Source organism: Tigriopus californicus, chromosome 2 (assembly GCF_007210705.1).
Source record: "Tigriopus californicus strain San Diego chromosome 2, Tcal_SD_v2.1, whole genome shotgun sequence".
Classification (NCBI taxonomy): Eukaryota; Metazoa; Arthropoda; class Copepoda; order Harpacticoida; family Harpacticidae; genus Tigriopus; species Tigriopus californicus.
This window is the reverse complement of record NC_081441.1, coordinates 11,533,569-11,558,640: the sequence shown is the minus strand read 5'-3', so window position 1 is coordinate 11,558,640 and position 25,072 is coordinate 11,533,569. Positions and strand designations below refer to the sequence as shown.

The 25,072-nt window shown below is 39.9% G+C and overlaps 1 protein-coding gene and 1 long non-coding RNA gene across 3 annotated transcripts in view; one reads left to right on the top strand and one right to left on the bottom strand.

Moving 5' to 3' along the window:
- The first annotated feature begins 1,676 nt into the window (after positions 1–1,676).
- Positions 1,677–25,072, top strand: part of LOC131877080 (NADPH oxidase 5-like) — a 50,540-nt gene continuing 27,144 nt past the window's right edge. Inside the window, exons 1-2 of one of the 2 annotated variants that reach the window (XM_059222640.1) lie at positions 1,677–1,914; positions 2,156–2,869. In XM_059222640.1, coding sequence (XP_059078623.1) covers positions 1,886–1,914; positions 2,156–2,869 — 743 coding nt within the window. In that variant the 5' untranslated portion in view covers positions 1,677–1,885. Of the gene's footprint in view, positions 1,915–2,155; positions 2,870–14,111; positions 14,242–25,072 lie in introns of those variants that run through there. The other variant, XM_059222641.1, reaches the window with a different exon arrangement.
- LOC131877086 (uncharacterized) lies at positions 13,373–24,278 on the bottom strand. The gene is made up of 2 exons (XR_009372851.1): positions 23,228–24,278; positions 13,373–15,298 (listed from the first exon to the last, which is right to left on the bottom strand). It is a non-coding gene; the product is annotated as an uncharacterized LOC131877086 (long non-coding RNA).

Here is a 25,072-nt window from a genome sequence, read left to right as displayed (position 1 = left end):
TTGTGTACTTCTTGGGACAACAGAGCCTGGTTCGCATTCGAATGGAGCATATTTCTTATATTTACGCACATCCTGTGGTATGGAGCAGTGCCAAACTAGGTGTTTAAGCGAATCAAACTTTGCATTGGCCAAAAACAAATGAAGTGAGAACGAAAGAGCGTGAGCAAAATTTTGACACTGATAAAAAAAAATCATGAAAATAAAGGATGAAAATGTACAATATTAATATAGGTATTATGTCTCTTGAGGAAAGTTTTCCAATATTGCATTGATTAAAATGCCAAAGTTTGACGAAAATTCGTTTCTTAGAAACCTCTAGTGTGCCAAAATAAGGGGTTTTATGTCGTTAACCACTATTGCGTCATTCATGACTGTTTAATTTGTCTGCTCTTAGATTGTTGTGGAATATGCCACTTGGCGGTAAATAACACCGCACAAAATTTTAACGGAAAAGGGAGAAAAATATCCCGGTCATCTTTTAAGTAGTGGATTACTTCACATTCCCTTTGGAGATTTAAAAAAGTCAATGATAGCTATAACCATGGAGTTGTAGCAGTAAAAAAAATGTTTTTGATTTAATCTACTACTTGCTTAAATAAAGTTGAACTTTTTTGTCATTCTTTCTTCAATTTTTGTCGACCAACTTACTGAATGCAATCCATTGAATTTTTTTAACCCATTGAACAATATCTGACTGAATGTAGCTATTAATGCTCGTTTGATTTTCAAAAACTCATTTTTGATATTGTCTGGTTTCTGAATCTGTTCATGTACAGCTAGCGTAAATCAACTTTTAGCGGTCCACCATTTTTTTCTTCAAATCTCTGCCACCAATAGGATCACTGAAACCCATTGAGAATTCTATCATGGGTGCCTTAAATAACAATTCCAAACTCCTAAAGAGTACGAAACACACCATCGTATTTGGATAAGTAGGGCCCAAAAATATTGCTCCAGACCTCGGGTAAAAATTCCAGAAGTCATTAATCGAAATGAGATCCTTCCACAAGCAACAGTATCGCCCTTCATGAAGACATCATTGGGATCCTCGGCGTTGTTTTTGTCAGTGATCTTGACGTCTAAAATCCATGCATCAAGTTTGCTTTTGAACGCTTGTATTGTATTTGGTTGCGTACGAACGGAACGGATCCCTGCACTGAAGGCCAGCCCTGAAATCAGAATTTCTTCCCTGTCAAGTACATACGAATGTATGTGGTTGTCTATCTGTCTGTCTGTCTACCAATGTGTGACTGTGAGGTGGGTGTGCTCTGTTCTCAATGGTGTTCTCAACTTAGGTACTATCGGGGTAGTTGGATAGATCATGGCAACCGGGGATGGTCATCCCTTGAAGAGGGGTGGATGTGGTGGTGGATGTGAATGGTGAACTCCCTTCAGTTGTGTGTCCGTCAATCACATCCATGTGGCAATTTTTTTCGTTCGTAAAGGATCGGTGCCCCCCGTCTCCCCCAACCCGAATGATCAAGATCATTTCCTTCTGTATCTCTAATGGATCAAGAGTGTCAGTCTGACATCAAAACACACAATCATTACGAAAGTGAAGTGCTGAGTGCTTTTGAGTGGAGACGAATTCTTACCAGATTTGAAGGAAACCCATTGAGGTGGTGATCAATGACTGGCCAAGATATTTACCCAAGATGAGAAGGATTCATGAATATTACTTCAAGTCCCGGCCACACCCAAATTGAAGTTCTGTTTACGTTTCCCCGCCAAAACCACAAGTTTTGACCTTCTTTTGCTCTTAATGTATGCTGAAATAATAGTTTGTCTTTGGTTGCCAAGTCGTCAGCAATCCTGAAATTACCCAGTTCAGGAACCAAGTCAAAGCAGCTCAGCAAACGAAGAACAGTAAACAGAATTCAGTACAATGAAGAAGCCCGTGGCAGGATCTAAAAGGTAGTTGAATTGGCTTGTGGTATAATATAGGAGCATTTTTACTCAAATACTCCCAATCCTGGTGCCTGCCCTGTTTTCTTCCTTTGCCTTAATCCTTCCACTCCTTTCTGAATCTTCTCTGCAGAGAGCAGGTGGGATTGATTGGATTCAGAAATGATGAGTTTTCAATGAGCAAAACGGAAAACAGGTCAGGTAACCTAGGGTGACGACTCTCGTCTAATCAAAACATTACTTATATCAGGGACAAAAGGGACCAATACCCTCCAGTATATGGCGTGCCTAAGAAAATGGTACATCATCAATCTACTCCCAATGTATCTGATGGATCTGAGCAGTCTCGGAACTTTTATCAACATGACTCCCGATACAAATCTTGGTTCCAAAATATGTCTCCAGAGCCTAAATATGGACATCAACCATTTCATGGCAACTCCTTGATGGCAACAGGACGCAATGTCACCTTGGATTGCTCTAGTGAAGGTCTGGAGAATCCGCGGATCATCTACTATGATGACAACTGGATCAAGACAAATCCCACCACAAATTTGAGCAATATGAGATTCATCTCGAAATCCAGACCTGAGTTAACAACCACCGGTACCCTAAGTTGTCCAAATCCCAAACAGCAATCTCGCACACTTTCAGCTAACCCTGGAAAAGAAGCAGATCTTTCATCCAACGAAGAACCCGTAAAAACTACGGATCCGATTTCCTTGTCTCCGTCCCAATTTCAAAATCATATGGGACCAACAAAAGCTGGTCCGTGGAAACGTGAACGTCACCGATTACTAAATGCTGAAGAACTCATGAAACTGGTCCATTTCCGAAGATTCTTAAAAAGTGCTGGAATCAGTCGAAGAAAGTTGTGTCGAAGAGTTTTGGAATACCGTCAAACAGACAATTCTTGTTGCACATACGATGAAAACGGAGTCCGATGTACCAATGACAATATCAGGTAAGATCATGCCTGACTGTCAGACTTACGATGCAATTGCAATTGCAATTGGATTTTCAAGGAATGAAATTAATTACATTTTTGCAACATTTGATGTCAACAAAATTGGAATCAATCACATTGAATTAGATTTGAAATCAAGGTACTTGTGATTTAAGCTAAGTACATTTCTATCGATGTAATGGAGACATTTCCATTGCCATTACAAATTACATTCACATTTCGATCCTTCATTTATATCACTTTAGTGAATACATCGAATAGATTTAGGTTTGATTGCACTTTAACCTCCTCCTAACTTGACCTTTTTAATCATTTACATACTCACTGTAATGAAAACATTATTTATAAAAAGCGGGACATCGAAAAGGTAATATAATTGAAATGTAATTAAACGTACTGGAGTTACAGTTTGAAAATAACTACAATGAATCACATCTGAAAATTGAGAAATGGTAACTAGTTGAATTTTAGTTGTTATCAATAACCATTAAAACCAATGTAGTTTTGACTGTGATGAATTAAATTTCAAAAGTATTTGACACAGGTCTGTTTCTTGCAATCGTTTTTGTGAGGGTTCTATTGAGATTCAATCTACTTGACAAAAAATGTGAACATCTCAGACCTTTGACCATAGAACAACTGAAGAAGGGCTATCTTGTGACTTTGAGTAGAGCTCTACGCCTATTTTACCCAAGAAACTTGGCACGCAAACCTATTTGACATACTTAACACTCAGGCTAGGATGTTTGAAGTCAAGCATGGAAGTTATTGTTAAGGGACGCAATAAATCGTATGCTAAGATAATCAACTTTATGAGTGACGTAAAGCAATCTGTTTAAACGCTGTCAGTCTTATGATATAAATTTGAATGGATAATAGCTTGACCGGAACCACTCGTCAAACTTAAGGACATTTATTTGTACATTTATCTTTCATGCTTCAAAGGATTTGCCCGACCGTTTCATTAATTGCTGCTCAGACAGTGGAGCTAAGATGGACCGACGAAAGACTTGGTTGGTCATTTCCTCCAATTCTGGAGCAAAAACATTTATTTGGTTGTGTCAATGTTTGTGAGTACTGACAAGATCATCGCCTTTCGCAGTTTAGCGGTCGAGCTTAATTACGATCTACTGCAAGCTTGTGGAAATCGGACAACGGCAATTATTCATTCTAGGTTGCTCCATAGATCAACATTTGAAATAACAACTCAAGTGCATTATTACCAGCTACCACCCACAAGAGATCGGCTTTAATTTTGACAACGCTAATTGATCGCTCCATAACGATGACGAGCATATATGAAGCAATAAAAGGGGAATGCCACGGCTTGGTATGATCCATAAATACATATAAGGAAATAATTCTGTCCCAAAGTCACGATGGAGCTCGGAATTGAATTGTCTATGAATGGCCCCAGATCATAAGGAAGGTGGGAGAAGGACCAAACTCATAGATAAACTCGACCATTTGGAAACCAACCCTTTCCAATTAACATTTGAAAGAACTGAGACCATCACGCAAAAGTCAGACCAACTCTGCTTGCGTGGAAGCTTCTTTTTATGTGTTCACGGGGTTTGACTTCTGAATCGATGCAGGAATAATATTTTTTGATGGATCTAATGGCCTTTGCACAAAGACGCCGTCCACAGACTGGTCGAATTAGAACTTTGAGATAGATCGTAGACTCCATGGGAGAAGAGTAATTCTAATTCGGTTCGTTCAGTAGTCGCAACTTTGATGTATTCTGGAATTTGCAGAACACACATTTGTTCAAATACGCTAGAGTTATAAATCATAATTTGGCGCCTTTTAGCCAGATCAGGGTGGTTTACCCAACTCTAGAAGGAGCTGAAAGGATGCAAAAGAGAGATTTTTTGATGTTGTTTCTTGCCCAATTCAGTTTATAATAGTTGACAATAGATGAGGCAGAGCGGTTCAGATATGACAGGGTGGCTCAATTTGATCTTGAATGTTACTTTGAAAAACTCTAGTTCTCAGGTCACCTCTCAAGGCTTTGCTAATCCAAAATGACTGACTTTTTTACTAGAAAACGGCTACCTTATTCATATTCTATTTTACCATGAACATTGATAGGGCGTAGCATTAGACCTAATCCTTCGAGTGAGCTGAAAACTAAAACATGAAGTGACAACGACATCAAGTATCTATTTCATTGTTTCATGACTTCGATTAGTACATAATACGAGCGTAATTATTCCTGGGTTAAGTATAGACTTAAGCTCTAGTTGGCCTTGGCTTATTTTGCAATAGGTTCAATCAAGTTCCTATAATTAATTGGTAAATTTTAACATGCACCTGGAAAAGAACTTGTGGTGAAACAAACTATATTTTATCCCTCTTATTCCTATCACAACCAATTGAAGATTTCAAAAATCATGTTTATGTCTCATTTTCACTTGTATAACATCTCAAGGGCGGGTGTTATATCAGCTTATTTCTAAAACGCTTTGATGATGAATTCTACCACTAAAAGTGTGCATCTCATGAGGCAAATTTTATCCACGCCTTGGCCAACCGTTGTTTAACCATTCGGTTAATGGATGGCAATTTCTTCACATTGCTTGTTACTTAAGCGAGAAATGGACGTGTTTTAGGTGGGCAAAGAACCTTCAAATATTTTGGAATTGGACCAACTTAAATGCCGGGTTTATACATTAAAGCAATTTGTTCAATCGTATTAGTTCCCATCATTACCTTCAATGAAACCTGAAACAGAGACAGATATATCGTCAACAGACCAAAGTAATTGACAGGCGACGAATTTCACCAACCATGAATAATGACAAATTGGCGAGGAAAGGGGGATTTTGAACCGGTCCTATTTAACAAAGGTGTGGTTCAATATTTGGACGAATTGTAATGATCCATTTACAACTATTAGCTTTGAATGACGGTAAGGTTTAAATCCATACTGTTTGAATACATTTTACTTTACTAACTTTCATTTTGCATTTGACCATAGTTACTGTTTATTGGCACTTGAGAGTTCTAATGAGCTGTTTCTAAAGTCGTTTAACGACAGATGAAGCAAGGCCAAGAGAGTGCGCTGTGAGCTGGGTTGTTGTTGAAAGACTGTTTTGGTTTTGTTTGCGATTTCTGGTGGTAGAGTGCACATCCGTCAGTCGTCAAGAGTAAAGATATTTTAGTGAAGAAAGATGCGCAAAGGTGCTCTCAGGGCATGTATACAACATCCTTGTCTCAGGGTCACAGTCTTCCCTTTCTCTGTTTATTATTTAGCGTGATGCAAATGTTTGGCACAAGTTATTTTAACTTCAGCTTTTCTGATACAAAACTATTCGGACATTTAGGCAAGCGCTGGTACCAGCAAACAAACTTGCCTGCCAATGCCAGTGATACAAAATTGGCGTTTCAAACTGGTTTTATCGAAGCTGACCTTTCCTCATATAGCAATGCGAAAGAAGGGTCAGCTTCTCAAAAACGTGTTTGAAGCTCCAAACTTGCATCACTGACACTGGTACCAGCAAACAAATGAACCTGCCACAGCTTACCTAAACGTCCCCATACTTCTTAGAATAAACCTACGCTCAAATAAAAGCTCAGAGTTGCTATAAAAAAAAATTAGTGATGTGTTTCGATCCGGAAGGTCAGCTTTTTAGCTTAAAGGACCGCGGTTAGGGCTCCCATCACAAGCTAAAGAGAGTACAATATCAAAATAAAAATTCCTGAAATGAGTGGCAAAACGCTATCCTGCCGTTCTAGGTCTCGGAACCATGGTTGCTTTAAAACCCGTTCCTGATCTTGGGTCTTCATTTCTCTACCCTTTTTCGTTGGAATGGGAGCCCTACCAGAGGACTGATTTTCCGGATCGAAACCCATCACTAAAAAAATATATTTGGCTTGAAGCAAAAGTTCTTTAAATAGTGATAGAACATGCGTAACCAGCATGACATTTTTACCATCGTTTTTGGTAGCAGAAAGGAGGCACCATATTTGAGCCAATAAGAGCGAGGGACCCAAGAATGGCGGTCTAATCAGAGCCAAGGACCCTAGAGCGACCATTGCAGATTTTTCTTAAAAACCATCTCTAGTCAGGAGTAGCACTTCACCATGGTTACTCATATAAGTTGCAGGCAACAGCCTCTACAAACATTTTTTGGCCTTCTTTGTTCTATCCTCAATGGTTTGACATGACATTACATGTCCGTAACTCCGGATATCTGAAGTAACGTCTTGAAAAAAAGCACAAACACAGAGATACATTTCGGAGCGGAACGTCACTATTTCAAACACGCAACCTCAATTTTACTGGGTCTGAGTCAAGCCTACTTTTTATTTTTAGGCCAACAACATTAAGATCCTTTTTACTCCTTTACTCTCCTTTGTAGTTACTTTTCATCGATTAGCTCTCTTAATAAAATCATATTTTAAAAGCTTCCCAAATAATTGTGCTTTAATATTGTGCGAAATCACGTTGTCATGACCAGTCCTAGGTGCCGGGTCTTTCTAAATACAATATTACCAACTCCGTGAAAAATAAGTGTTAAATTGTTCTTAACCCTCCCTTATATACGCAACATAGTTCAACTTATATCGGAAGAAGAACTCAAAAAATGATTTTTTGGACATTTCCCCTTTAAATCATTTTCGAAAAAATCTATTTCGTGTTGAACATTGAAATTGCGTACATTTTTTTTTTTTTGCCTTTAAATTCCCAGAACCTTGACCAGTTTCGTGGTGCGACTTATATTAAACCAAAAAGACATTTAGAATGAGATATAGAGTCATGACCGAAGAGCTTATTTCCCAGTGGTGGTGATGTCAAAAATATGTTTTCTGGTTTATGGACTCAATGTTTGATCTATTTGATCTTATTTTATTAGTAAACGTGATGATTAGCTGATAAACTAACTTAATTTTTAAATTTGACTGGGTCGCAAAAAGATGAGAGATGGTGTGCAAATAAGGTATATATTTGTGCACAAATTGAAGGGTATTTTGTCTATATACTGTTGGCCCTCTTTATAGTTCCACTAGGTGGCTGAACCCCCCTTTTAGAATTAAATTTGATTTCATACATCTAGAAATATCATGTAAAATAAATGTAGAAATATTATGTAAAATAAATGTAGAAATATCATGTAAAATGTATGTAGAAATATCATATAACATGTTAACGTCATCTATTACCCAATAATCTAAAATATTAAGAATTGAGAAGCATCAATTTCACAATATAAAACTGCTCGTTAAAAAACTGCCACCTCAATCTATCTGACCTTGTAAAATAATTGGATCAACTAGATTCTAAATGCAAAAAATATATACTAGTTTTCAGGAACGCGGCGGGTGAAAATGAGGGAAGAATTTTGTAATCCTTTCTTAACAAGATTAATGATAAAACTTTTTAGTGCTAAAAATGTGCAAAAAACAGGAGGAAATTTTAAAAATCCATTCTTACCTCAAAATTCGAGTACCAAATTATCTTCTTGTGAAAACGGTGCAAGATTTTTTAAAACACATTTTGAGAAAGAAAGAAAATAGGATACAAAATGAGCCTCCTTCATAACAGTCCATCAAAGGAATTCGCCCCAATTTAGAATCAATCTTAACCCAAAAAAATAGTTTTACCAAAAAAAGTTCACTTGTTTTAAAAAATATCTATCATAGGAGATAGCTTTCTAGTCATTAGTTTTATGTTTCAATTTTATCACCACTCTTAAAATCGTCGTTGTTTCCAAACCACGTAGTCAATAATGTTTTACTAGGAACATTGAGGATATGAGAGAGCTCTCGTATTGGGAGAGGTTAGAACGGTTGGGATTGTGCAGTATTCAGAGAAGGTACGAAAGGTATCTGATATTGAACATTTTCAAAAGCATTCATGAGCTTTGTCCCAACCCAGGATTTAGGGTCAATTGTAGTGACCGTAGAGGCTTAATGTGCGTTTTGAGAGCACCTTCAAGCCCTCGAGAATCCAGGCTAGTTAAAACAATGAAGTCCACATCTCTTCTTTCTCAGGCTCCTTCATTGTTCAATTGGCTGCCCTCAAATATTCGTAGGGCTTATGTAGGCTTTGATCCATTAGTAGGATTTAAGTCAGACTTGGACAAGTTTTTGACTAAAATTCCGGATCAACCTTATATTCAAGGATTAGCCAGATCAGCCAACTCCAATTCGTTGGTCGATCAAATAATATATATAAATACAAGTCAAGTAAAATGAATAATCTTCTCGTCTTGAACTGCTGGGATTCCAATCCCGGTAACGGTAAGGAAGTCCGCAAAAAAAATAACATATGCATATTTCAAATTTTATGATATCCCTCCTCCAATCCCAACTCAACACCTATTACGAAAGTTGTATAAAGAACCTGAAAACCTCAAAGCCTAGCAATGAAGACTTCGACACTTCAATCCACGTTAGCACCAGCCGTATATGCTTTGACAGGGTCCCATTGCACGTTGGGACAATTCGCAAATTTCTAAACGTGTTTCGGCAGGAGCATGCATAACTTAATCGGTTGATTACCCTCTCCGTCCGTCACCTTGCTTCAGCACAACTCAGTGCTCGGAGTGGCCACCGATCTCCCGTTTTCAGAGCCTTAATTGGATCAACAACCCTATGCCAAGAGCATCACTTAGCTTACGCTGGATAGATTTAGAACTCTAGGGAGAGAGCCGTCACTCCAACTAAAGTCACTGGTATCTTTTGTGAACACATCTTAGTAACACATCTTTAACAAAATGTGTCTGAAGTGTATTTCCATGTCAATCTCGGAGTGAGTGTGGTGAAATCAATTTGATATCTGACGATCATTTATGTATTAAATAAGTGTCGATGTCTTAAAACATGTTGATTGGCATATCAAGCATAAATCAAATTTTCTTTGCAAAATCTAGAGGGTTTTTATTGGGATTGTAAATAAGGGTTCTATTTAGTTTTATGTGGGGAAGCATAGTTTCTCCAAATATTAAAAATGTGTCCAAGTTGGACCATTGGGCAATTTGCAATTATTTTGCTTGTTGACACACATGTCAGGCGCAGTTTTTGGAAGGATTCAACTAAACTGAAGGTCAAATACGCGATCAAATGATAATGCAATGGAATTTGGGTTTACTTTAGTGAATGAAATGTGCACCAGCCCATGTATCTACCATTTATCGTTTATTGACCGCTATTTACGTTCTCAAGATGTACAAAAATCACGATAATCAGACTGCAGGGGGCAGGAACGTCGGTAACATTGTCCTGCCATCCAACGGCCAAACAGAGAGTTACAAAATGATTGAGTTTTCATCCAAAGAGAACGGCAACACAGCCTGCAGGTTGACAAACAAGTCCAACAAACACAACTCAGTTCCCTTATGGGATCCAGAATCATCTTTGCACATTAATCAATAAAAACTCCAATGCTTAATGAAGCAAATCAATGTAGCAAGTCAAACGCTAATTAGGTGGGGTGAAAAGAAGTCATGATAAGCTGGCAGCGACAGTGCTTTTCTGATGGTGCTATTGTCCCGCCATCTAAGAGTGAAGCTCTGAGTTACTGAAAGTGGCTGCTTAAATTCAAGTAAAGTAGGGCTTTCAAAGAAGAAGGAAGCCAAAAAAAGATGCGGGGCGTCTGCTCTCCCCCTTTTTTCTCCAGCCCAACTCCCCCTGGGAACCCTCATGTCTGAATCAGAACATAACTGCGAGAAAAATCCATTAATTTGGATTTTCATCAATGGCAAAGGTCTAATACTTCAACAAATGAAAGTGTATGTTAGCTTAACCATTCCGTGATCACGTTGAATGGATGTAAATGCCAAATACGATCAAAATGATGCCAACTTTGCAGTTCTAAACACACTACTTTACAAGAAAGTACCCCTTTGATTGGTGGATGGCAATAGTCCCTCATACGAATGCCATCTCACTACCTAGAGCTCAAAGTTGAAAAAGAGTCGGTTCGGTGCTGAAAGGGCTTTAAGTGGGATGAAAAATTCTTGGCATGACACTATGGAAGATGTATGCCTTGAATGGAGACAAGGTTGTGCTCTAAATCATTCAATTTGCTGCCATGCTCACACTGACACGCGATGCCAAGAAAGTCAAACTATGTCAGTATTAGAGATCAGATTTATGGCCGATAAATACAACTTTTATGGAAAAGCCGTTAATTTGATTGCTTTTGCCAGAGTCCCTAAAATGGCTAAATTTAAAGAAGACTCCCAGAGCCATTGTCTTAAGGATGAGAAATGGAGGTATGGATAATGCAGGACACTGCCGTTAGAAAAGCCGTAAGTTCGATTCGATTCGCCTCCGCAACCTAAAGTAACTCGAGCACACTTTACGCCCTTCATACAAAGACTTACCAGATTGGATACGTCTTAGTTCAGAGTTTTGAATTGCTTTCATTATTGCCAGAATTCCTTGTACCTACAATGATAAATACCCTAATAATTGTTACTTCAAAGAATGTCAAAAAATTATCTGTCAAAAAATGATTTTTACTGTGTCATTGTGTTTTCGTCAGCTCGTTATAGAGTACAAAATATCCAGGATCTCGAACCTGGAGTCCCCTAAATGTTGTTTATCACACCAATGGATTCATTTATAATGGCCATATGACACATATTGACCAAAACATCCTTTGAAGAATTAAAGTTTACCTTGATCCGTCAAAAATATCTTTGTGGCATTTGTCAACATAGGTATTGGATGGATTTGTTAATTGGGACAGAATAGCATATCTGACACTAGCAATCATAGATAAAAGTGCGTTGAAATTCATTTTCAATGCAATGTAACTTTTTCTAACCCTGTTAAAAATGGCTCAAAATGCTTATTCTTGATCAAATTCCAAACTCATCGCTTACAAATCTAGGCTCTGTTCATGGTATTCATTGGATTTCGCCTATTGCATTGTACTTATTGTAGCTACAAATGAAGGTTCAAATGAGGTACCATAATCGTCTCGATTGTTTTTGGTGTGCATTCTGGGACATTGGTGTGAATATTCCATTCTATACGAAACCAGGTTTAAACTAGAAGACCAATTTTACATTGAAGCTATGAAGAATGCAAAACTTCTGATGTTGGATATTTTGGAGAAGATCAAACAGGAGACCAGCGTTTTGCATAAGGAATTTGAGGACAACTTTCATCCTAGAAAACATATGAACAACGCATGACGAAAGACTAAAAAGCAATATCTTGAACGCGAATGTCCACTCTTGGGTTTTAAAGGAGAACATACTTTTTCTACAACCTACGCGCAAGAGGTTTGCAAATTAATGAACCTGAAAATACATCTGTTCCCAGCAAGTGCTAGTAATTGTATTTTTATTGACCACTCATTACTGATAAAAATAACCTCCTAGCTCAAATTGTCAAACCCAAGAATTAAAAAAATGTATAGAGTTGTTCAAGTTCTAAGATGTTACTAAGGCCAAAGCAGGACCAACGATGTCAATAGGGGCCCTTATTTCTAATGTCAAACAGCCCAGACGAGATGGGGAAGAGGCACGGTAGATTGCTAAATAAACTACTCGCCATGAACGAAATTTCTTCTCCGGACATTATTTGACATCGGTCACGAATTATTCAAAAGATTTTGATAGAATTAGTCAAAAAAAAAAAACAAATACGTATTATAATCCAATAAAGAGGAATTGACCCCCTCGGCCCTATATTTGGTAGGAGCGCCCTCTGCAGGGCGGAACATAAACCATATTTCGTGCAGCGTAAGAAGGCTTTACTTTTGATCTTCCTTTGGCATTCATATGGACCTGGAAATGGCCATAGACCAACGTAATTCACCTGCATTTGAAATGGCTTATCTGAAGAGGAGTATTTTTCCTGAATATGAACTTCAGTCAATATCAGCTTTTGAGATTTTGGCCATGCCATAAATTTCCTTCAATCAAGACAACTCGTCAGGGCAATCTCCTAAAATATATATTGGGCAATGCGGCACAATACTTTTTGGATGATATGGCATGGACGAGTAAGCTTCTTTAGGCGAGAATGATACCAAACTTCCCAAAAGTGGTTGAAATGAAAGAAGGAATTGATATCTATTCAGAACAAAACCTAGGTTTAAGCTCTCAGGTATTTAGTATTACCCACTCTTCAAACTCCTAGTAAGCTGTGTGTGGGCAATAACTGCATATTTGCGTTTTCAAAGACTGTGGTATTCTGCAAGTGCTGTGCCAATTACCAAAAACATCAATTTGTATTTTTAATGTCTCTATTACGAAAATACTTGTTACGTCGTTTCAAGCAAAACGTTTAGTAATGAAATGCACAAATATAAAGCTTAACTTGCAACCGTGAAAACAATAGAGTGAAACGAATTATAACCATTCATTTTAATAGTACTGGGGATTACATTCCCTGTAGCGGTTGGAAAAGCCCGTGAAAAACAAAAAAAAATATATAGATAAATTAGGCAACAATGAAGTAAATGAATAAATTGACGGGTTTGCTGAATTCCGTGTGATTTTTTTTGTGTCAGTGCTCAAAAATTAGGCCCAATTGCGAAAGAAATGCCATTGATTTATTGTTGCTCCAGACAGAATTAAACATTCTAATCACACGTCTCTGAACTGATTAACAAATCACAAAAGATACTATTATAAAAAAAGAAACCCATCCGGATTTGGTTATTCGAGAACGCCAAGTCGCAAGTTATTTAATTACATGGTTTCCCAACTAATCCAATTGCCTCTTTCATGTCGTACTTTAATGAAGTTTCTGGGCTTACGAGCTATTCACGAAATGTGATTCCCATTTACGATTCGTCGGTCTGGACCTCCGGGAACCAATTGATTCTCGATGTACTTGCTCCATATGCCCTCAAACACTTGCGGTTCGGTTTCCCACCACTTAGTTTCAAGCTTATTCAAACAACACCCTGGTATGTATGCATCGTTCGTAGGTCTATACAAGACCCTTCTCCTAACGAACCTTCGGAAGGAAATGCACTCATTGAGAAAGAATCCGCATAGGAGGTGTAGATATCAATCACCTCTTGAAAAGATTTGCATTTCTAACCCGTTTTTTTGCAATAGCTCGGAGAATGGAGCTCGAAAAATCAGCGGGATTCTGGGGCTCGATTCGTGGTACTCCGCGCATTTTGTACATAGTTTGCGTATATGCTGTACTTTCAGAAGTCTCAGACTGAATGGATGGTCGATGGTTGATGGTTGATAGCTCGCTCTTTTTACGCAAAGCTCTTTTCGCAAGCCCGACGTTGAACCGAGAGTCGGGAATCAGTTGTCGGTTGACGCTTAGAGTGGAAACAAGAGCACCTTGGCGTCGATTTGCAGTGGAAGATCGTGCGGTTTTTAAGTTCTAAAATAGCGGTGTGTTTGGTTCGCGGAAGTTCGTATTTTCAGTGAAAGGTAAGGTAGAGACCTGTTCTAGAGAGATTAAGAGATTCAACCAACTGGAATAGGATTGAATCGACTGATAGGACATTGAATTAATTGGCCTACGGCGAGGTCAAGCGGGTTAATGCAAGAGTATTTGTTGAGGTAACTGGCAATTTCATTTTTGCTGGGGAAGCCTGACACTTGAATCTGGTTAACTGAACCTGGTTGAGAAGATTTCGAACGGATTTAAGAGCGTTATTAAGTACTACATGGTTTTTGGTCCAGTTACACATTTTTTACAAGAAAAGCGTTTTTTTTAAATGGGTCACTAATTTTGAGCTCATCTGCCATTGAAATATTCACTCAACTACTAAAGTTGCTGTAATTGTCATGATTCAATTTTCAGTTATGAAAAAGCTAGAGATTCGAATTACGAACATTCATGGGAGAAGTGTATAAATGAATAAGAATTAGCTGATGGCAAAATAGGGTCATTCTACCAAGAAGGGACAAATTAAGCTTGAATGGAAACAAAAATTGCGAGATGTGATCAGATCCCAGTATTTTGAGTGATTAGCCTACTTTTACAATCTTGGACGGACCTCATTTTTAAAATCAGATCCAATGAATGAGGACGATTTGGATCAGGGCTCCATTTTATTGGAGCATCTTGTCCAAGTAATTAGTCCAGTCTGCTAACGTCCTCTATCTAGTGATAGGATCGTGACTTAACCAGGATTGATAGGGGAACACAGCTCATCCTAATATGGACATAAACATATCAACTACCCAGATATTTTGCATGAGGAATGTTATCTTCATCTTCATCACCATTACTATCGGAGTTCATCAGGGTTGCGCCCCCTCCCTTCTTTTGATTAAGGACCAGAACAATCCTGGAGTACGTAATAACACGATTTCATCCATGATCAATGTCTTCGCCAAGGGCACTCGCACAAATTGTCAAATTAGAAGGGTTGATGGTTGGTGAAGCCGTTGATTACGTGGTCTGGAATTAAGGGCTAGCTTTCGAGGGGTGGAAAACCAGACCAAATCAAGCTTGTCTCACACCCTTCTCGTAATGGACCTGTAATGGAAGTTGAAGAGCTCTTATGGAATTGATATTTTGAAGTATTTTGATAGGGTAACATGATGGAGCGGAGCACTTTAGATGCCACTAAAAGAAATGTGGGCGATAAAAGGCGTTCAAGGGAAGCATTTTCTGTTCATACAACTTTTTTATCAACAGGCTTACTTACACTCCCTACTGAGTTTACAAATATTGTGAACCAGGTGACAGCGTCGCCAAAGTTTCTTGAATGGTTCCCGATGCAGTAATCATGATTACTTTGTTGGGATCTTTTAAAAGAACGGCTAAAAGGTTGTTTATAGCGATTGCCAAGCTAGAGGGGAGGTTCTGTAAGAAAAGCTAGTCCACAGGAATGTGAGCCATTAATTTCATGAGTCACATTATTGAATGAATACCAACCACAATTTGACAAAAGTAGAATTTGGTTGGGAATATGCAACTACCAAACGGTTATAGATTTATAAAAGGGTTGGCTTCTTTCCTGTCCAGCTAGTAATTGCGTCCAATCAAAATGTCTGAGTACCTTCAATTGGATCTTGGCCATTGAACACGAATTACCATTGACCTTTTTGATTGTATGGTGCAAGGGACAATTGTTGTCAATTGGGTGAACTAATTGAAGATGATTGATTCACTACTTAGCGTACGTAGATACTTCAGCAACGACTTCCCCCTTTGCCAAACCAATTGATCGAGACTTGTTTTCTCCGGAGCCTCAAGAATAGTACTAGAATGACATTCATCAAGTCAAACAAATTGCACGTCAAGTGCACTTGTTTTGCTTCTTGGCAGCACTGAAAAAAATGCCGCCATTTTTAAATCATTAGAAACGCTTTCAATCAAAACATCGGCCGATCTAATTTGAAGGCCTGCTTCTTCCATTGATAATCAAAGAGATACCTTTGGCATTCCAGACTTGATGTGTAGTAAATGAAAAATATTGATTGTGAGGCGATCACGATCTATTCGACACTTTGCGACCTGTATTCTATATGATCTTTTTGGTGTGCGTGGTCATCTGGTCAAACGAGTCAAAGTATGAGCGAAGGTGGCGGGGCAAAAAGTGATTGTAAACTCGCTTCCTTGGGGCAATTTCCATGTCGTCATGCATTTCCTCCCGGTTCAGACAAGGCTTCGATTGAATTTTTTAAATAACGGAAATGAGAAGTTGGCTGCTGGGGGATCTATACTTTCAGATATTACTGACTACCAAAGCAAACGGATGCGAGATTCTTTGGCCAGACTTTGTTCAAAAAATTGTCAGGGACTCTATGACGTTTCGACGTAATGGATGAGGGTGATCTTGTGTGGGAAATTAAATCTCATCCTCATAACGCGATCCCAAGTGATTTTGTCAGCCCTTGGCTCATTAAAAGCTTGGGACAAAACAAGTCTGTCATTCAATTAATGGTCTCTGCTCATTGCATAAACAATTTAGTCGCGAGGCCTCACCAACCAAGTGTCAAAGTCATTAGATGCCCGCTGTGGTGGGTCTTCTGGTAGGCTCTAGCCACTAATTATGGGTCCATGAGCAATTTCCTAAAACAATCTTTCTATTCCTTAACTTGTTCTACAAAGTCCCTCATTAAATTTGAAATCGCTTCCTCACCTGCGGATTTGAGTTACTAGCGAAAAGATATCACAACCATTGGGTTGGAAATCGTATTCATGAAGACCTTGATTCCAATTGAATAGATCAAACAAACTGCTCTGTCAAACCTCTGAACGATCCGATTTTGTGGACGGAAGGACACGCATATTTTGGGCAATATGTTCAGCTTTTGCGACCTCTCCATAAAGTTCGCGGTCCATGGCAACTCCTATGGTGCTTTAAAAGATTGATTTGCTCATTCAAGATGGCTCTGCGGTTCGTCTCGAATCTTGTCCCTTTGACGCATCCGTTTCTAGAATCCTTGGAGTCAATTAAGATTCTATTCATAACTGTTTCCATATTCTATGAATATATCCGATGTGCGTGGCTCAGACGTTGTAATTAATATTTTCTCACATTAATTTATGTCAAATGGGGACCCTATCCGTCACCCGTGGTGATCCAGAAGCTCGGCAAGATTTCAGTGGACAAGCCGTTGAAGCTCGAAATCATAATTAAGCTCAGGATCTTGTGCAATTAGGAATGTTCTTCCATTGAGGAACAAAGGAAAAACTAGCACAAAAAGCAAAGAAATGGTTCGCAACCGCCTCCATGTGCGAGCGAGTCAAGATTTTCGAATGAATAACGCTCCACCTCTCAAAAACTCATTTTATGTGCCCCCTCTCAACATTTCACTTGATTTTGCCACCATCATATATGAACACGCGGACGGGGGTTTCCATTGTAGAGCGATTCGTTTCGCCACCAATCACCTCTCAATCTGTCGATGAACATGTCTCATCTGATTGGAAATTTCCGAGTACCTTAAGAACGACAGAACATTGTCAAAGGAGCATGGGGGGATGCTTGAGCATTAAATACATAATGAATAAGAATCTTCTTCACATATACTATAAAACGTCAAAGTTGGAAGATAAAAATACGTTCATCAGGGTGCCCAAAAATGCACCAGAGTCTCATAAAAAGCTTCCTTCCGTAGAAGTGTGTAATTACGAACCTTAAGTAAGTAAAAATTATCCGGTCCCATTAACGAAGATAGACAAGTTTAAGGTCATGGCGTGCTGTGCTTAATCCAAGACAAAAGCTAAGAAGAGATGGAGAAAGAGCGGTTAAAATGGCAAAGGCAATTTATTTTCGCACACTGACTTGTCCCTCATTTCGCCGTTTGCATCGTCAGACACATTTGGTGATGGCATACAACATCTTTGAAGCACGCAAAAAATCATCACACAAATGCCAGGAAGTGAAAGAAGATTCCTCCTCAATTCTAAGTACAAACTTCTCTGCCGAAAAAGTATGACTATTGGAGTTCAACTTTTCTGATGGATTTTGATAATTTGCGAGGACTTCATTGAACGCAGAAAGCACGGAGTGCAATGGTCATATTTACCAATTTTGCACAGTTCATAATTATAGTTTGCCGGGATAATGACATTGTCCGGGCAAATAATTTCTACCATACAGTATTTACTTCCCCAACTATCCAAAAAGCTTTTTTGGCGTTACCATAGTGATGCAGAATGTGGTTACCCTAGCTTCATTGCTTAGGTGGTTTGTTTTTCGCAATCAGGCGTTGTTTAAAAAATAAGTATAACGACCCAACGACATACCAATGAACCTGCCACCATGATTTGGTACGAAGAAGCCCTCGTGACATGTGATTGTAATCAAGCCCGACATTGAAGTGAACCCAGAGACATTTCTCTAGATAAAGTCAGGTTCGGAGCGTCGCCTTGTCGCCTGGAGCATTGTGAACAAATGTTACGCGAACGCTAATGGTGCAGAAATCCTTGCATCCATGCAATTTTCTAACTTTCCAAGGGACGAGGGATTGCATTAATTCCCGTTTTGACAAGCAGTGTGAATGTATATGTAAAGTGGCTAAGAAAAATCCCCCCCCCTCTCAAAACTTGACAGCCCAAAAATGGCAGAGGTAGAGGTACACGGTGGATGATATTGCTTTGTCATCAGGCCTTGTTTTGTCGAAGCAGAGGCCAACGTCCCCTCTTGAATACCCCAAAAGGCTATCATTTGAGGCCTGGGCATATTGGGAAATAAAAGCAGGTATCAGGTTGGGTTCTGACATAATAAACAGGGATTCCAGGTGTGAGGAATTCCCAAACTTGAGGCCTATGCCCCATGGACATGGCGTTCTAGATGATAGACTGCAAAGAATCCCGGCGAAAAAAAGATAATAATGGCTCTAATGTGCACTCAACATTGTCTGACACCATGTCGTACGTTCGTTCGTTCAAGTCTCCAAGGTGGGTTATTTATGTCGATTTTGAGACAAAAGTCGATCCGGCCGAGAACCATTTCCTTGTGGCGACAAGCCCCGACAAGCAAAACTGATCTGACGACGTCGAAAACAGCCTTTCTGAGCATATCGATGCGGGTTTTCCCGGTTGATCACTCTTCTCTTTATAGGTAGGAATGTGGCAAGCTGTTTGAATGCCATGTAAGCTCTTTTGGGTCTGCTGCAGATTAGGCATCGTGCCCAATGAGGCAAAGATCGCTTGCATCTCCTTTTGACAGTTCATGAAAGCGTATTCAACCCCTCAAACACAACCGGAGTTGATCGATCGTCCAGGAGCCTTATTTGAACATGTTTCTTGTTCTTTTGAAATTCCGCATTCGGTGGGTATTTCATTCTCGGATGCCGCTCCGAATATGGATATTTAAGACACGTAAGCAAGAGCGCAGATTTTTGCAATTTCCGATTCATCAGGGCGTTGGTGTGAAATCACTACATTCAAAAAGAGTGTGTTGTGTCAAAACTTGCCCGGATTGACAACGAATCAAAATGTTTTAGGGCGGGGAACATATTCGCCCACCACTCGGTTTTCTTGAGAGAACATTTCAAGTCTTTCAGGGTGGTAAATTATGAAAAATATATAAGCAATGATTATGATCCAAGTTAAACTGCTCGAGAAATTTCTTCGAAAAGGATGGCAATAATGTGGAAATTTCATCATATATTGTGATATTGTGAGCAAGCCTTGGATTTTACAAACGATCATGTAATAGGGCACAGCAAGGCCTCTCATCTTTTTGGGACATTCGTTTCAATTCAATTTGCTCATCTTCGACGAAAAGCGTAGTATTGAAATCGTCCAGCTGCCATAACAATTTTTGATGTAAGACGAAGAAGCCACTCTTGACTTGAATTGAAGTTCGGACGGATTGATTGCATCTAGTTTAAGATTTTTTACAGATTACATTTCAGGTCGGTTTATTTATCGACAAATCTCACTGGAAGCCTTTGACGAGGTCTTGACACTCTCGAGCAAACCGTCAGAGTCCATTTCGCGACTCGTCGTAATCAGCAAAACGTGTTTTAGAGAGACACTTGGCGACGCTGTTGAGAGAATTGTCGGTCCTAATTTGGGATTCCAGCCAAAGTTCGGAACTATCGCACCAGTTTTCCCAGGTGAATAAAATCGATCAGGAAGATGAGATCCCGCAGATTAGAGTAGTGGCAATAATAATAGTAATAGTGGTAGTACTGATAATGATAATAATAATCGTCACCGCCGCCGTCGCCGCCGTTGCAGTCGTCATTTGGCAGCGCTAGGGATAAAAAATGATGTGTGGACAGTTACTTGCACAACATGAAGACATGTGTTTGTGAGCCTGAAGACCTAATTGCATCAAGGGCACTAAAACGAACCAGAATCTCCTCCGAAAGGTTTGGCGACAAGACTTCCTTTATATATGAACGTCGTTGGTGCGTTCATTTCGGAGATCTGAATCTCGAACGTCTCCCGTAAATAAGCTCTGGACGCGTTTGAAGGTCCACCAAATGCAGCAATCTATGATCATTGGATGGGTGATGGATAAATTGTTTTTGTCTCTCTGATGGAACAACACGTGTGAAATTCAGATCAAGGAAGAGGCCGACTCCAGAGCCCAGTTCTTTAAGGGCACAGGAGTGAATCTTAGATCGGGGAAAGAGACAACTCCTGTGGCAGAGTACGAGGTTTTCTCGCTTGTAACATCCAATCCTTCGCTTTAAGAAATTGGGCTCTGGACTCGATGGCAAGAAATTGTCAAGAGACCAATCTCGAGTCATTCATCCGAACATGACGTTTTGCAATCACACACTAAAGCCGTTAATGACTGTCAGTGTCGTGTCCATCTAGAGTTATTAAGCCCTCGATGGAAACCGCATTTTCTGGCCAAAGGGGCCAAACGAGATCACACGAATTTGGACTATTCATTCCCATTGCACACAAATCAAACAGACCCCGGTCTTGTGTACCTTGAGATTGCGTGAGGTTGTGGTCGGGAAGGCACATCAATTTCCATACTTGTAAGTCTATTCATGGATAACGCCTCTGGGTCCCGGCACTGCTTTTTTTTTTGTTCGTCCATCTCACAGGTGATTCAGATCGATCTTGACCAAATAATGCAAGGAGCCAACATCTCATGGCCTGGCTTTACTTCATCGATGCAAATCCGGGAGAGAACGAGAGACAGTGGCAATTGTATTTGCAGCACTTATCCGGTTGAAAATGCACTCCGGAGTACGGTGGATATCCAGCCAAAGAAAATACATTATAGCCTTGAGGCCGAATGCCACCAAAGTTGGCTAACAAACCGTTTCACTGGGCATTATTTATTTCCCTGTACCATGAGAATTCGCCATCTCGCTTCTTGATTATCTTGGCCGGACATTTATTGCTATGAAAATGGAAATAAAGTGCTCTGCATGAATGGCTTCATTCCCGGATTATGGCCGGTGTGCAAGTGAACTTTCTGTAGGCCATCATCAACTTGGGTGTCAAACCACTCAAGCTTGTGAATCAACGAGATTAAATATCCTTCTATGCCCTACTAGCTCGGCGATGGGTGAATGAATGTTATCATCACCTCCGGATCTAACGTACGCAGAGCAACATTGGTTGAAATAATGCGACCTCTAACTTTATTGCGTTTTGTTTAGAACTTCAGAACTCGGGGGGGATTCCGACCCGGTTTCATCGCGGAAAGAATCCGTCAAATGGGCCTCGGCCAGTTATTGCTCTCTATGCAATATCTAAAGGACCGTTCGCCGAACCCTTTTAGATAAACTGGTTCGGGTTGGGATTTTCGGACTACACCTCCAAGGGTGGTTCAATTGTGCGAATTGTAAGCGTTCTCGAGAGAGAGAGGAAAAAAAATCCCGCTGTCTCAGCAGGCAAACCGACCAAAAGGAAGCTAGTGGACTAATTTTCCATGCCTTGTTTACAAATAAAATGGAAGACCAATTGATTGGCTACGATCAGTGGGGAATTTATCCAGTGTTCTTTGAAATGTCTGAAACTAAGTTGCTAACTCACATTATACGCAAGTCATGATACGCCATTCACTTTGAACACATAACATTCCTTGGTCTAATCTCTCTTGGCCGTGGACACGCGATATCCAATCCGACCGAGACCCGCACGATTGCGGAACTCATTCAAATTCCAATGCAGGGAAGCTGTCTATCAAGGAAAAACTGCAAAAGTGGTGCTGTTTTTGAGGCCGGTTAGGCATTTTTTTGACCTCAATTACAATCTGACCCGAAAAAAGTCCTGGCAATCGTCGTAAACTAAAAAATGCCAGCCTCCGTCAAATCTGAATTGAATTAGTCGGATCAAGTCCGACGGAGACTTCTCTTTCCTTCATCTTCTGTGGAGATTAGATGCCCGGGAGTAATATTTACTGGAAAAAATATGCTCTTGTTTGTAAACAAATCTTTGCTTAGTCTCAAAGCAAGGGTCGGTTGGAAAGTTGAGAGTCTAGCTGCTTCTTGTTTTGCCAGTGTGCGATTATTTAGAGCCAAGCAGGACTATTTATTTGTCCTTTTTCTTGAGACCTGTTTTTTTAACAAGGCATGTGCAGAAACCCAGATTTGCATTGCACATAAAAATGGGAATGTCTATTTTGTGTCCGCCAAATTTGCCCTTAAGATAGACGTAATCTTTTCCACTTTTGGGGCTGCTGGTAAGGGGGGGGGAGACTCATTTTCTGGTTGAGTTTTTATCTCCTCCTCCTTCTTCAACGACATGTCAGAAGTAAATACGGAGCTGCGAAGGATCCATCAATATTCCTGGCAATTTTTTGTGAGTTTGCGGATATTTTTGCAAATATTTGGCATTACAAAAAGGCGGCACTATTTGAGATTCTGAGCATAAATCATCACATTGAGTTGGTCATATTGAGCGGTTCCTCACTCCAAATGCATCTTGGCCAATACCTGGCTGATGACAATTGATGGGAAAACGCCGTGACTGGAATATTGGCCTTTGTACTCGTCTAATTCTAAACTGGAAGTGATGAATTCTTACGAGACCCATGTGTTTGGGAGACACCTTAGCAATCGTAAAGTGATCATATTCCGTTAAGGCCCCTGTACTTGTGAAAGAAGTAAGGCAACCTGACATCCACTGAAGGTTTGGAATGTTTGATAAAGCAAGATGGGCATCGTTTTGAACGTTAATTGCTTCGCCAAGTTCCGACTCCACCCATCTTGGAAGGCATTTTCTTTCAAAGTCCCAAAGAGACTCCGACAGTCCACAAACGAGGTCAATCTCTTGAGTTGAACTAACTTTGATATTCTAGACCACCTTCACATTAAAATGCCACTTCTCTCTTTCGACTAATGAAAACATGAAGACTTCGGGTCTTGCCGTGGAAAAAAACAGGTTTCGCGTTCAGTGATGCCATATTTTAATGACGCCGAGAGCCATTGATGGGACTATCCTCCGATTAGCAAACAAACTGACTACAGCAAATTTTGGCAAAGAGTGGCTGCATATTTTTTGTTGTACATGGACAAGTAAGGTGCTTGGTGGTGATTACTTTGAAGGATAATGTTTATCCATGTCCAGTAGCCAAGCACGTGCAAAAGTCTTGGAAGTGTGGACGATGTTCCCCCGACTCAAGGCACCATCCCTAGCAACTCTCGGGTATGCATCATACGTTAAATTCCCTTACTCAATGCAACTCGAAGAGGCCCTCTGCCCCATGGTGGCTGGTTTGCAAAGAAAACTTTGAGTCGTGGTAATGAGACAAGAAGGCATGCAAAACAGACCAGGCACAGATTCAGTCCATCAGCGAGATTGAAACTTCTGATAAGACAGGTAATCACCCTTCAGAGCCCTGAAAGAGGTAGCAGATTGCTCACTATTTAGGTGGACCCGACAAAAACACTAAAGCGTCAAACTCGACACCTTGTGCTCTCGTGCAAGCCTGACATCCTGCACTTTTCAGCTGAGACATTGCTCTTGTAACTAGTGCTCGCCTGTTTTAACAACGCTGGTCCTTTTTTTGTTCAATTTGTTCGCTTTTTGAGGATCCTTTGTATTAAGTTCCCATTACAGGGCAGCACGAAAAAACAAACCAAGCCCTTCCCTCATTTTGAAAATCAATTTCTGTTAATAGGCCCCATAAGACAGGTTTCAGGAATGTACTAACAAAAGGAGTTCAAGTGATTAACACCTCTCTTCTATGAGGTGCGATACATTATTGCCAGTGTTATGGTTGCTTGCCTACAAATGGGAGTCCATCAACTAGGCCTACTTTGCACCATACTTTGCACGATTTGTGTCTCCCGCGTTGGCGGGACATGAATAAGGCCTTTGCAACGCCCAAAGTTGATCAATGCTTTATTTGTCTTGGAGGTGTGCAAAATTGCCAATTCCTTTAGAAGGTGCAAAACTAATAACTCATTTTTTTTGCATACATATAACAACCCAAATCGCCCTTGTTAGTTTCAATTTCCCGCTCTTTGTTGTGCAGTTCCGCAAACTGCACGTACCACGATGTATCCCTTGTCACTACTTCCTTTGTGCCGTATTTTATAAAAATTGTGAATCAGTTTGCGTAACGATCTCATGATATCACGCTTGAAAAAATGTTTATAATCAAGCTTGGTAGAAATAATTGACACCTGTGTAAGTGTAAACATGACAAAGCTCCCACTCATCCGCGAAAGTTTTCCTTCGAGTCATTGAAACAATGTGTGTCCTGCCAAACGTTTCCAATTTCAAGCGTTGCTAATTTTTCTGTGGTCAGGTTGAACTGGAAATAGATCCATCGATCTCAAATTGCTGAGAGGTATATTCACCAGCAAGGTCATAGGCAGCAATAACTGAAGGACAAACCAGGTCAAAAAAGAATTGACTGGCGCT